Source organism: Acipenser ruthenus, chromosome 23 (assembly GCF_902713425.1).
Source record: "Acipenser ruthenus chromosome 23, fAciRut3.2 maternal haplotype, whole genome shotgun sequence".
NCBI lineage: Eukaryota > Metazoa > Chordata > Actinopteri > Acipenseriformes > Acipenseridae > Acipenser > Acipenser ruthenus.
The window spans coordinates 7182147-7194503 of record NC_081211.1 but is presented as its reverse complement, the minus strand read 5'-3'; the positions used below and the strand labels follow the sequence as shown (position 1 = coordinate 7194503).

General features: G+C 40.8%; 1 protein-coding gene and 1 non-coding gene across 2 annotated transcripts in view; one reads left to right on the top strand and one right to left on the bottom strand.

Annotated features, from left to right (window-relative positions):
- Positions 1–1837: 1837 nt before the first annotated feature.
- LOC117413535 (U11 spliceosomal RNA) lies at positions 1838–1974 on the top strand. The gene has a single exon (XR_004546076.3). It is a non-coding gene; the product is annotated as a U11 spliceosomal RNA (small nuclear RNA).
- A 649-nt stretch (positions 1975–2623) lies between these two features.
- LOC117413160 (discoidin, CUB and LCCL domain-containing protein 1-like) overlaps positions 2624–12357 on the bottom strand; it is a 36462-nt gene continuing 26728 nt past the window's right edge. The window contains exons 9-15 of the mRNA XM_034021945.3: positions 11777–11898; positions 11250–11418; positions 10604–10705; positions 9156–9243; positions 7274–7311; positions 6447–6575; positions 2624–5243 (exon numbers count right to left, since the gene is read on the bottom strand). Of these exons, the coding sequence (XP_033877836.1) occupies positions 4786–5243; positions 6447–6575; positions 7274–7311; positions 9156–9243; positions 10604–10705; positions 11250–11418; positions 11777–11898 (1106 nt within the window). The 3' untranslated portion in view covers positions 2624–4785. The remainder of the gene's footprint in view (positions 5244–6446; positions 6576–7273; positions 7312–9155; positions 9244–10603; positions 10706–11249; positions 11419–11776; positions 11899–12357) is intronic.

Sequence of the window (12357 nt, the reverse complement as noted above, 5' to 3'; positions counted from 1 at the left end):
GACCCCCCCCCCCCAGCCAGGAGCCGCTCTGATTGGTTGGCGTCGCAAACAAAAAGTGAGCAAAACAAGTTGTCTGTTTATGTGTTAGAAAAAAGCAAATCGTTTGTTTTTTAAAAACGAAAATTATAAATAGTATTAAGTTGGGGTTTTATTGCTATACAGCGATACGAAGATGTGGAAATTCATCTGATTTTAGCATTTGTTTTCATGAATTTGATGCTATATAATTAGTTTTTGCCTCCAAAGTTGTAGCTAACTGTTTCAAAGGACTGTCCACACTAGGGAGTGTTTGCAAAATTCGTATCTCTTTTTTATATTTAGTGTTTGTTTTTATTTCAGGCACAGTGGCTTCAAACCTGGTTCCGGGAGACCTAGTTTGAGGCAACGTTGCTGTATCAAAACCCTTAGTCTCCCCTGGTGTGCCGTGCAGTGGCCTGAAACCTAACTGAAATGGCTTCGTGTACCCTCACCTTCAGAAATAATTTCGCGCTTGAGTGCACTACAGTTTTGGAAATACACTATGCTAGTTACAGCAGCCCCAAGTTACAAAATGTCTCCCAAACATTTTTTGTAATAACTTGTGTTTTGTGGTCTCTAATCAGGACAAAGGCTACACCATCCCCCAAATGCTTGATTTTATAGTATGATTATGTGGTGTCTGTAACCCTTTGCACCCCTTTTCATCATATATTTGCTTTTTTTGATAAACCTATATATATATATATATATATATATATATATATATATATATATATATATATATATATATATATATATATATTGTATTGATGCCAGTTACAGCAGTGTGCAAATGTATCATTTATATCCTTTATATACCTACCTTCATGAAAACCACTGGGTGTGAGAAGTAATCAGTGATATAGAAACAATGGCACTCCTGTGTGAAAATGTTTGACCACTTTGTCCTTTAATTAGGCATCTTAAACAACTTCAAAAAGGTCTCATGCACTTTAACATTTGTGGCTGTATTCCCTTTCTCTTACTATTTTAAATGAATTGCATGTGTGGACTATTGAAATCATCAATTCAATTTGACAATTTTCTGAGATTTTCAGTTGATTTCACATGCACAAGAAACCAAAACTACAGAAAGCAGCAATGGGGTGTTCTAATAATGTGCATACTGCTGCATATATTTATTCTCCTCAATGCTGTTGCTAGGACAAATAACGTTAGTGCGGTTGGATAAGGTATTGCAATGGCAATTAACAGTGTTATGACAATACCCTATTTCAAACAGACTTGGGTCCAGTGTAAAAATGTGTAAATACGTGTTGGTAAAATTCTTTAGTTTTATAATTATGTACATTTTTACTTGTGAACTAGCATCACAACGTCCGGTGTGTCAGCCCACCTGTAAATTTAGAAGTTCAGAAAAACATAAACCGAAAAAAACATACACTAGGTGTTTACGGTACAAAGTAATTCCAAGCACAAATAATGGAAAGTATAGATGTTAAAATAACATCATAATAAATCAAAATGAAACATATTCGTTATAAAACAAAGCAAGCAACTTGTATTCTGCTAGACGTCTTTTTTTCAAGACAGTGTCACATGACTTCCAGTTCATGACGAGGTATCCCATGATTCTTACTCATTTGCATTCGAATGGTCTGTTACATTTTTACCAAAAACGAAGTGTAATACAGAGTTGCACGGTCAGAATACAACTTAAAACGCAAATGATGCGAATAATGTTTATTATTTGAAACGATGGTTTAATGTGACGTGACATCTAAGGGGTGTGCTGTAGTCACCACACTGTGTGAAGGTGTCTCAGTGTGTGCACACCTGTCTTTGAGAAGGGATCGTTAAAAAGGGCTTGTGCTGTGTTTAGCACAGGGACGGGGTGGGTTCTTGCCCTATCTCTGCGGAATCGATATCAAGAGATTTCGGAAGCACAATCTTTATAAAACTGGGCTGTCGATGATCATTGGTCTTGACGCCCTCAATCATTGGTTAAAAATAGATGACATGTTAAACAGTAGTAAAGTATATACTAAAAACATAAGTGTTCCGTGCCAGTATAGCTCAAGTGAAGGTAGTCTGATTCTTGTGTTATTTTTATATGCTGTCCTTATTTTACCTTCGTTAAAAACCTTGTTTTTGCAGTGGACTTGCTACTACATTAATTTGAAAAGGCGTACCAAAATATGCTGCCAGTACAGCTATTTTTTAAAATATGTTGTTACTAACTATTTAAACATTCACAAATTTGTTTAAATTTAGAGCACATAGTTTGCACTTGTTTCTAATATGTCTTGACTATATGACTATTACGGCTATGTTCAATATTTGGTGCAATTCTGATCGCAACCACAAGGTGTCAGCATACACAAAAATGATATGCATATTCGACACTGGATTTTAAACGGTGGCGGTATCCCATGATTCCATCAACATTGCTATGATCTAAGTCGTGCTTTTGTTCTTGTATCACAGTACAAACGGTACAGACCTCTATTATGATACAGATGTATCATATAAATTAAGTATCACGATTCCTTGATCGGTTCATTGATCAGGGTTATTTATTTATTTTTAGAATGTGCACTGTAACCTGTGGAATGAGACTATTTTAGAAGAGTCGAAGAGAAAGCAAACCATCTATTAGAAATCCAATTACAAAGCTTCAGTGTGGTCTTCTAACAATGCCACAGCTTACCATGTGGGTGTATAACACATACTTATAAACACCTTGGCCTCCACGCCCTGAATTTACATGTCTCTTCAACCACTGGGACCCTTTACTATGAGACAAACGCAAGGACTTGTATATGAAACCAAAGGATGCCCTGCATTTTCCCAGAAAACAGAAACTGTGCAATTATACGTGAAATACTACAGATATAAATAACATTTATTTTAGTATAAAACGGGAAATGATCGTGGGATACCAGCATGAAATAAAGCCACACATCCAGTCATTTTTTAAAATACTTTTTGTTCATCATTTGATTAAAACATTGCTGTAAGATGGCACATCCCATAATAAGATGCAATGGATGATTTAACAATGGCATGCAGTGAACTTAAAATCTTGTGAAAACACAATTCAATATATAAAAAATGTGGCTTTACACAAACCAGAATTTCAGAGTCCCAGATAAAACTGTTATTAAACTCCACTTTTTCTGCTTTAAAACCAGCTGGCATGCTGAAATACTGTGCCAGTAACGTGTTCTTCTGTAAAGGACAGCTGAGCCACAATTCAAATTGAATTCAATGTGTCAGTATACCCTCCAACAGCAGAAAAGAGTAAGATATTCAAAAAGTTCAGTAGAAAAAAAAGTGTCTTCACTGGTCCCCCACTTATAGTGCTGAAAATATTTATATTCTTTGCTTGGTTTTGGAGTCCTCGTTCAAAAAACGGATACCCTTTTGCACCGATAGTGTCCGTCTGTCACAGTCTACATTTATCAACTTTTATCATCCACTCTTAGCCCCCTATATTACACTCAAGAAGGCACGAGCCAAATGTTTGCATACTTGACTTCTTATAGTTTCACCTGGATTTTTAATGCAGACACTTATTTATTAAATATAAATACTTTTGTTAGAAGCTTGTGACATGTATAGTCCCAGAGAGAAAAGCAATTCATTTTGCAGTGTCGGAAACAGAAGCACGAGTTAATTACATAAAATGCCCTCACGAGGGGGTGCACTTACATATTTAACAGATAAACCTTCATTAGTAATTTTACAATACGGTGTAAGGCACATTTCCTTTTATTATGTACTGAAGACACACACAACAGCATCAGCGGTAACACAGTGGATTTGGACCAAATATAAAACGCAAGCAGTGATGGGAGCAGGAAGACTCTGTTCATTCTTCCAAGGCTGGTCCCTTGTTCGTGCCACAGAGGGGGTTCAAATATACTGTAAGAAGGTTGCTATGGAAAAGCGGCTGTATAATCTAGAGTTGGTTCATTTACACCTAATCTGGTATCCTCATTAGGTCGTTCGTGATACATTGTCACCTTTTCACAGAACAAATACCTCGAACATTTTTTTGTATTTTCCCTCAGTATTCATTCTTTTTGGAACACCCTAACGAACAGACCAAATGCATGTAATGAGTTCTCATTAACATGATTATCCAGCCATTCTCCCTAATCCGATGGGTCTTTCTCTCTATACATACCCATTCGATAACAACTTTGTTATGCGTTTATATTGCACAGTGTTGTGATACTGTAATGTACTGTTTTGCTTTATACTGTACCATTCATTATAACGCCATTGATATGTCAATAGGACATTCTACACTCTGGTACCATTTTACCCATGCCTTTGTGCTACCTTTCCCCTTAATACAGAACCACTGCATTGTAAGATTTAGTAAGATGACATGTCACTCCACATACTGACTTCAGGTAACACCTCATACACCCAACATTTGACCTATGAATTATCAGATACGACTTACTATAACGGTCCAGTGGTTTCCAAAGTTCATCCAACTACTAAACAGACCACAGAGGCAACCGGCCATTTGAGAATCACCAACATTAGTTTCTCTGGAAGCAATTCAAGGCTCCCTGCTCCCAGTTATAGCGTGATGTGCAAACAAGCCATGGAAATCGATGTCCGTTGTGAATATAATATAATATATACATGAATATATACCGCTATACCAGCAATTGAGTGGCGTTTTAGAACTTTTGAATAGTGCTTAGAACGATGAAATAATGTCGACCACAAAGCTGTATTTATGTTTAAATCTACCCATAAGGCACTTCTGATTGTCCTCCACAATCACAATGGCTCGTGGTACATGTGGTTCAAAGAGTCTCTGGCCTGCGGTTCGGCATAAACTACACTGGCTTTCCTTGCCCCGTCTGCAGCAGTTTGGGGAATGTTGTATAGGGGATTCCCTTCCGTGAACAGTGATCTCTGCGCAGGACAGTCATATCGGGCTAGCTGTGAGCTGCCTGTGATGTTGAGTCCTGTGCCCTGGCAGGGGGGCACCACTTTGACCACACAGATGTTCTTCTTGGCCCCGCCCCCACCGGGGTCCGGTGGCGGCTCGGTGAAGGGGGTGGCGTACTCAGGCTCTGCCGGCAGAGGCTCGGCGTACTCATGGAATTGCCCCGGAACGTCGTAGTGGTTGAGGATCAGAGGGATGGTGTAGCCCTCATCAGTTGCCGGCCGGAACGTGGACCCTGTTTTCTGTCCAGCCTTGCCCCCGGCAATCAGATCCGGCTCTGCATAGTCTACAGAAGAGAAGGAACAAGCAGGGCTTAGAGGTCATTCAAATGAAGCTAACTAAATTATTCACATCCATTCACTGAATAGGTCTCAAATGAGCACTTTTGAAAGAAACACATACTTCAGCAAACACGTATTTGTATTAAGGAAGTGAAATTGTCTCCACCCCTTTTCATAACCGACCGACTGCTTCTTCTTATGACTGACATGCTTTGCAGCCAGTTAGGATGCTTTGACCCCGAAGTCACTGTTGGGGAGAAAATAATGACCTAGGAAGTAAAGCAGTGACAGACTCTCTAGAAGGTAAAGCATGTAGAATCTAGTGTAACACCAGATGTCATGTTTAATGTCACTTGGCTGAGAGTTGTATGGTGAAACACACAATTAAATAAACAGATAACATTAGGGCTTTTTTATACAGGGCAGTTAGACTAGTCATCAAGTCCTAAGTCTGAATCATGAAAGTAAATCACCATAACCACAACAGTATTAACAACCTAATCTAACCTTACTGTACAGAGTGTGCTTGTGGGGACACATGAATGCTGGAAAAATTGATAGAAATATTAATATCTACATGCGAGTTAAAAAGCATCTTATAAAACTCAATCAAAAATGTTATTTTTCACCGGACAGAAGTTATTTAGCAAAAGTCAGCTTACTTAAAAAAACAAGTAATAAATAAACCACCCAGCTGCCTCATCTTCAGCTTCTCTTCATGCGCTCACGCCTCTTCATGTAAATGAACATTCAGAAGTTTTGTTTTTTTGTCCAGCACACACAGAAAAGCCTCCTCTGCTTTCACAAAGGTTCAGGGTCTTCCTGAGTCGACTCATAATAGACCCTTGTCCTCGTATCAAATAGGAAGTCATAGAGGGCTTGTAATTTTAATTACAGCAGCGGGGAAAAAAAAAAAAGTCCTAATTGTTTTGTCGTTAGCCTCCTGTCCTATTTATCAGGGCACTGTTTATTTATAGCTGGTTTGTTCCTTTTTACACAGAACAAGCCCCTGTGTGTGTGAGTCTCGTGTCTGTGTCCTTTACTGGAAAGTAATTAGAAGGCCTCTTTCAGGATTGCTTTCTGGGAATAAAGAAAGGGTTATGCTAATGAGGTAATTGAAGAGGCAGAGAGAGAGAGACTGTAACAGTCCTTTACTTGTCGCACAGCTTTCATAGGCAGGGGTCTAGTCCACTATCTGAGGTCCTTACCCGTGAGGGGGACCTTGCTGAGATCTCCAGGGATGACCCTCTCCACAGGGTACGAGATCAGCTCCGACTCCGAGAGAGGCAGGTTTCCACGGCAACAGCCCTGCATCTTTCCCCCTGAACTCTGACACCCTGGAGAAAGGTCACAGGAGGTCATGCATCAGAACGATTGTGAGGGGTATGAAGCACAGAAATGCACTAATCGAAGTTACGTGACAGTTCTGTTGGAATTCACAGCTGATAACAGCACTATGGCTTTAGTTTGGCTGTTAAAACTGCCCCACTTCAGTAGTATAAAAATGACTTTTTATATCAATATGTTATGCATAATTATGGCCGGAGATCATTTCTGAGTGGAAAATGGGCTCTATTTAAATGGTGCCCAATCTTAATAATATTTCTAATATATTTTTCTTGTATTAAGCAATGTTTATAAGAGGGTCAATAAATCACCCCTAGGGGAAAACCAGTGGTCATTAGCGTAGTTAAAAGTATAGTATAAGACTGACCAGGTTTCATGACAATGTAATAAGCGGTTACACAGACAATGCAATGTGACATACAGATGGACAGATGTACTGACGGATAGACACCTGCCTGTAACCTCGGAATGGCACCCACTCAATCACTGGTGTTAAATTATGTTAATACCAAGTTTCATGACAACTGGATAGGTGGTTTTCCAGACATACTGAATGAACAACTCTGTGCCGTGTGACACACGAACCTACAACCGCCTCCACTATATCCCCTTCGTAGGGATTTCATTCCCAGCAAGAGTTAACAATGCATAGATTACAACACTAAGATTTTCTTATATATAAACCTACCTTTCACAAGCGAGCATTTCACTTCAGCTGCATTCTTCCTGCAAAAATAAAAAAAGGAAACAAAGATTCAGTCAGTAAAATACATACAGTATCCCCCACCACTGTTATTACAAGTCACCAGATCACCTGTGAAAGAAAGAGAGTTCTACCAATATATGTTAGTGGAAATACACAGTTCTTCACTATATCCACGTCAGTGAGGATCATTCAGATATTGGAATAGCAGTAATCAGTAGTTTCAGACGTGCCTCTACCAAAGTTTACCATAGTAAATACATAACAATTTGTATTAAATCCTATTGGAAACATGGTCAAGCATAGACAAGCATTGTAACACCCAAAGAGGTATGGTAAAGCATATTAAAAACATGACAAACCTGGTTAAACTATGGTAAATGCATACTATAACCTTAGGAAAAGCATGGGCAAAACTGCAGAATGACTGTGGTAAACTTTATAGATGGCATTTCATTTTCTCATACTCTAAATGCTTTTCAGGGAATCCTCCTGAAAGGAATTTTGAAGACCTGTCAGCTGCTTATTGTAGGAGTTGGGTGATAAGGAAGCTTTTCTCCTTTGGGAATAGTGCTGGTAATGTTTATAAAGAGTGCAGATTAAATGTGTTGTGTTCTGGAGGGAATTAGGTGAAAGCAGAAATGTTGTCATTGGGAGCTCAAGGGAGTCCTTCTCAAATCACTCTGCCTTATTAAAGACAGGGGATTGTGTTTTCTCTCGGCAGTCCTCAGATTTTCTCTTTCGCTGACACTTTGTTTGCTGTTTAAACCTAGTTTTGACCCTCATGAGTTACTTGAGGAATGTTTATGATTAAAATGCAGTTTGATATCTGTTTTAGACACAGTAAACTGCACATTTACCATGGTTTTATTTGGGAAACCCAGCACTTTAAGTAAGCAGCCAGTCATAAGCAACCACACATTTTTCTATTGTATTATCTCAGTGAAAATTGACACAGCACACTGAACCCCTGCTGGTCCACACAGCCTATAAATAGAGCTTCTATCAGTGAGTGTTTGGAGGCTCACTGTAAACACCTCCCTCATCAACCTGACCCAGTCCCAAGACTGAGTGACAGAATGCAGGCTGCATGAACACATTCTTCATGAGGTCAGTACAGCAAAAACCTACGTGTGTCAGGGGGCTGCACAGGGTGGCAATTACTGGAAACTATGTGGGGTGGGTATGTAATAAACATGAAGAGTCATTTCTTAGAGCTTAGGGACAGCTGAGGGGCTGGGGAGGAGGCAGTGTGGCCTAGTGGTTTGAGCTAAGGGACTGGGGAGGAGGTAGTGTGACCTAGTGGTTTGAGCTGAGGGACTGGGGAGGAGGCAGTGTGACCTTGTGGTTTGAGCTGATGGACTGGGGTGGAGGCAGTGTGGCCTAGTGGTTTGAGCTGAGGGACTGGGGAGGAGGCAGTGTGACCTTGTGGTTTGAGCTGAGGGGGTGGGGAGGAGGCAGTGTGGCCTAGTGGTTTGAGCCGAGGGACTGGGAATGAGAGTGTTGCCAAGTGGTTTGAGCTGAGGGACTGGGGAGGAGGCAGTGTGGTGTTGGGTTGGGAGATGTTATCTCAGTTGTGATATTTCTCTCCCCAAGCTACTATAACACCAGCTATATAACTAACTATACCAAGGATACAGACAGCTATATTCATTGCCATAAAAAAAAGCAGTTCATTATCTCATAACAAAGGCCCATGCAGAGTTTTAGAAAATTAAGACCAGCAGTTGCCACAGATGTGGCCTTCAACAGTCAATAGTGTCAGCATGATTTAATAGTTGAATGACAGTTTAGTAACACAATTCCATTTAAAAGCAACTTGTTTGTGATTGCTCTAAACACACTGCTGAACGAGCAGATTTCTTACCTTTTCTTTCTGCACAGACACAGAACCAGGACCAGCACGCAGACCACCAGTAGGCCGACCACGGCCAGTATCACCACCAGATTGGAAGCTGTGTGAAGTTAGATATCATATTACACCTCCATCACCCGCCGGCTTTCACATCTGCTCCTCACCAGAGCAGGCCAGCCTCACATAAGTTTCTTTAGCATGAGAAAGCACACATAATGGCGAAGCAGCTAGGCCTGCAGCAGTGGAAGCCAGGTAAAGACAGCTAAAGATACAAATCACTGAAACTCAATACTGGGGCAACTCATTACAAAAAAACATTTAATGAAAAGCAGTGGTACCAAATGACACATTCAAAAGCACAAACCATTCTAACGGAACATTCCAAATGAGAGGTGTGATTCAGGAAGGTAGCAGCTGTAATGGCTGGACTGCAGACTGGCATTTTCAAACCGAAAATGGGATTTCTTTGTTTGTTCAAACAGGAAATGTACTTGGAGGTCATCAGAGACTCCTGCTACTGGCTCTTTGAGGACAAAGGCCAGCCATGCAGGTGTATACAGCCAGATGTGTAGAATACAAATCCAAGGAGGTTATGATGAAGGTTGTATAATGCACTGGTGAGACTACACTTAGAGCACCTTGTCCAATTCTGGTCACCACAGCACCAAAGGGACAGTGTGGCCCTGGAGGCCCAGATGCTTAAAGGAATGAGCTGTGAAGACAGGCTAAAATAACTGGATCTCTTTAGCCAAGAACAGAGAAGAATTAGGGGAACATGTTTAGTCTAAAATCTTAAAACGAGTTGCAATAATTAACCCTAGCCAAAGTGCAGTACAGAAACCAGGACCAGAGGATACAGTTGGAAGTGGAGATAGACTTAGGATAGAGGGAAGGAATGGGAATGGGTTACCTCGTCATGTTGAGGCAAAATCACCCAACTCAAAATCACCCAACCCAACAAAGTTTTGAGATCAATCAGCTACTAGGAACCGGATGAGCTAAGATGGGCTGAATGGCCTCGTCTCGTTTGTAAATTTGTCCAATTGAGCTTGATGTCCGCCTAGCCAGTAGGGTCCTCTGAAGCGTGGTGAAGAGAAACAGTCCTTGCCAGTTCGGCTTCCCTAACCCACAGGAGCGCCAGAGCCCACCCAACACTCCTTGTGGAATCTCCAGGCCACAGGCCACTTCACACAGCGAGAATGCGAACCTGCGGTCCTCTGACTGTATGACTCAACCTACACACCATGCAGCTGTGTTTTTACTAGGTGCGCCACTCTGGGAACCCTAGAAAATACATTACTAATTTGAAAATGCAATTTCCATTTTGAAAAACAAAAACACATCTTGGGTTTGAAAATGCCAGTAGTAGGTTAGGCAATTTCATCAGCTGCTGGTGAAGAAAAATCAAAGCAAACCAAGTGTAAATACTGTTGTATCATATTGCAGAATATATTCCCGACCTCTCAGACCTGTGTCCTGGTTCTTGATAATGACCGGTCCGCCAGTTGTGGTCGGACCCTCGGGAATGCTGACTGTGGGGGGGATGACTGGAAGCACTTTGGCTGTTAATATAAAACACAGCTTTTAGTGGGCCTTCAAAGATCAGCACACACACATTCAGATATGCATAAAACACATTTCATTTTAGGGGTAATTAAGGCCTTTTTTACAGTTGTGTTATTGTCCTATTGAGGCTAAAATAAAGCAACCTTCAACAGTTAAGCTACCCCTGCATTCAGTATTAAGGCCAGTATCAGGGGTCTTTAATAAGACCAACCTGCTGTAGACTTAACATGATGTAACTTATATGAACATTTGACTGTTTTTGTAGAATTTGACAGTTTGCGTAATGGAAAATTAAAATAAACCATAGTAAAATTATTTGACACATGTTTTGTCCCTTCAGTAATAAGACCACCCTCTATTAAGGCCACATTTTGTTGGTCCTTTGACTGGCCTTAATAGCAAGGCTCCACTGTATTATAATAACCACTTGGGCTGCTGGGGTTCTTCTTGGTTATCATGTGCAGCGCTGGGTTCTGGTGATTATTCATTGTGATGTCACCAATGATCAATGATGCCTGGAACCCGAGGGTGCTCACTCACCGACGGGCCGGAGGGACCTGATTCTGGGGGTGGCACAGCCCAGCACACTGACCCTCAGGGAGACTCTGTTGTACCACGTCTGGGGCTGGATGAGAATGTAGCGCGCCACAATGGGCGGGATGAAGTCATTCCGCACTTCCTGTTCGTTGTCCGTATTGCCCTCAAAAACCTAAACAGAGAGGCAGACACCAGTAGGAGACTTTTATAAGGACCAACGGATAAAATACAAGTAAAATGTACAAACAATAAAACAGTGCAAAAGTTTGTCATCTTTTATTTAACATTGTGTAATCAAAGAAACGACAAAATGATATCGCACAAGTCTACTGGAAGCTATAATAGTAGTACAGTATTTCATGTTAGATTTTAAAATGTCAATTTTTCAATTTGTCAGTTTTTCTTTAAGTATATGGAAAACTACAAAGTATTTTAAAGTAACATCATTCAGCGGTTTCATTCGACTTTATGAAGCAAAATGAGTTAATTCTATAGGGTGATGGCCACAGCTGTACATTGATCTGCCTTACCTTTTCCTCCTTACTGCTGGCACTTTTATAGACCTTCCATAACTTCCTGTCTTTACTGTAGAGAATCTTATACGATTTCACGTAGAAATTATTCCGGCCTGCCGAGCCCTTTGTGATAATACCTACAAGAGAAATTGCAACACATCACGCACATCATTCCTAATATTACCACAGGCAGTGATATTGACAGATAAAAGGGTTGGACAATTATAAACACCTGCCATAATACTGTCACTGGGGTGTAGGTCCACCGTGGGCCGCCAGTGCAGCACTGATTTGATTTGTTGAGTCTGCAAGGTGTTGTTCTGGAGGGATACGTGATAATTTCTAAAAGATTACCACTTCTGATTCCTTCAGGGAAGTTGGGATTGGAACTCTGCAGATAAGCCTAATTATTGAACCCATGTTTTTCTCCCCAATTTAAAATGTCCAATTATGTTCCCTCAGCATGCAGCAATACCCACAACAGCTCAGGAGAACTGCTGGTCAGTAGGCGTCCTTTGATCCCCAAACCAATCGCCTCTTTACACCCAGGAGCTCCAGAGGATGTCAGCTAGCTACCGTCCCCAGTGTCTGCTTTG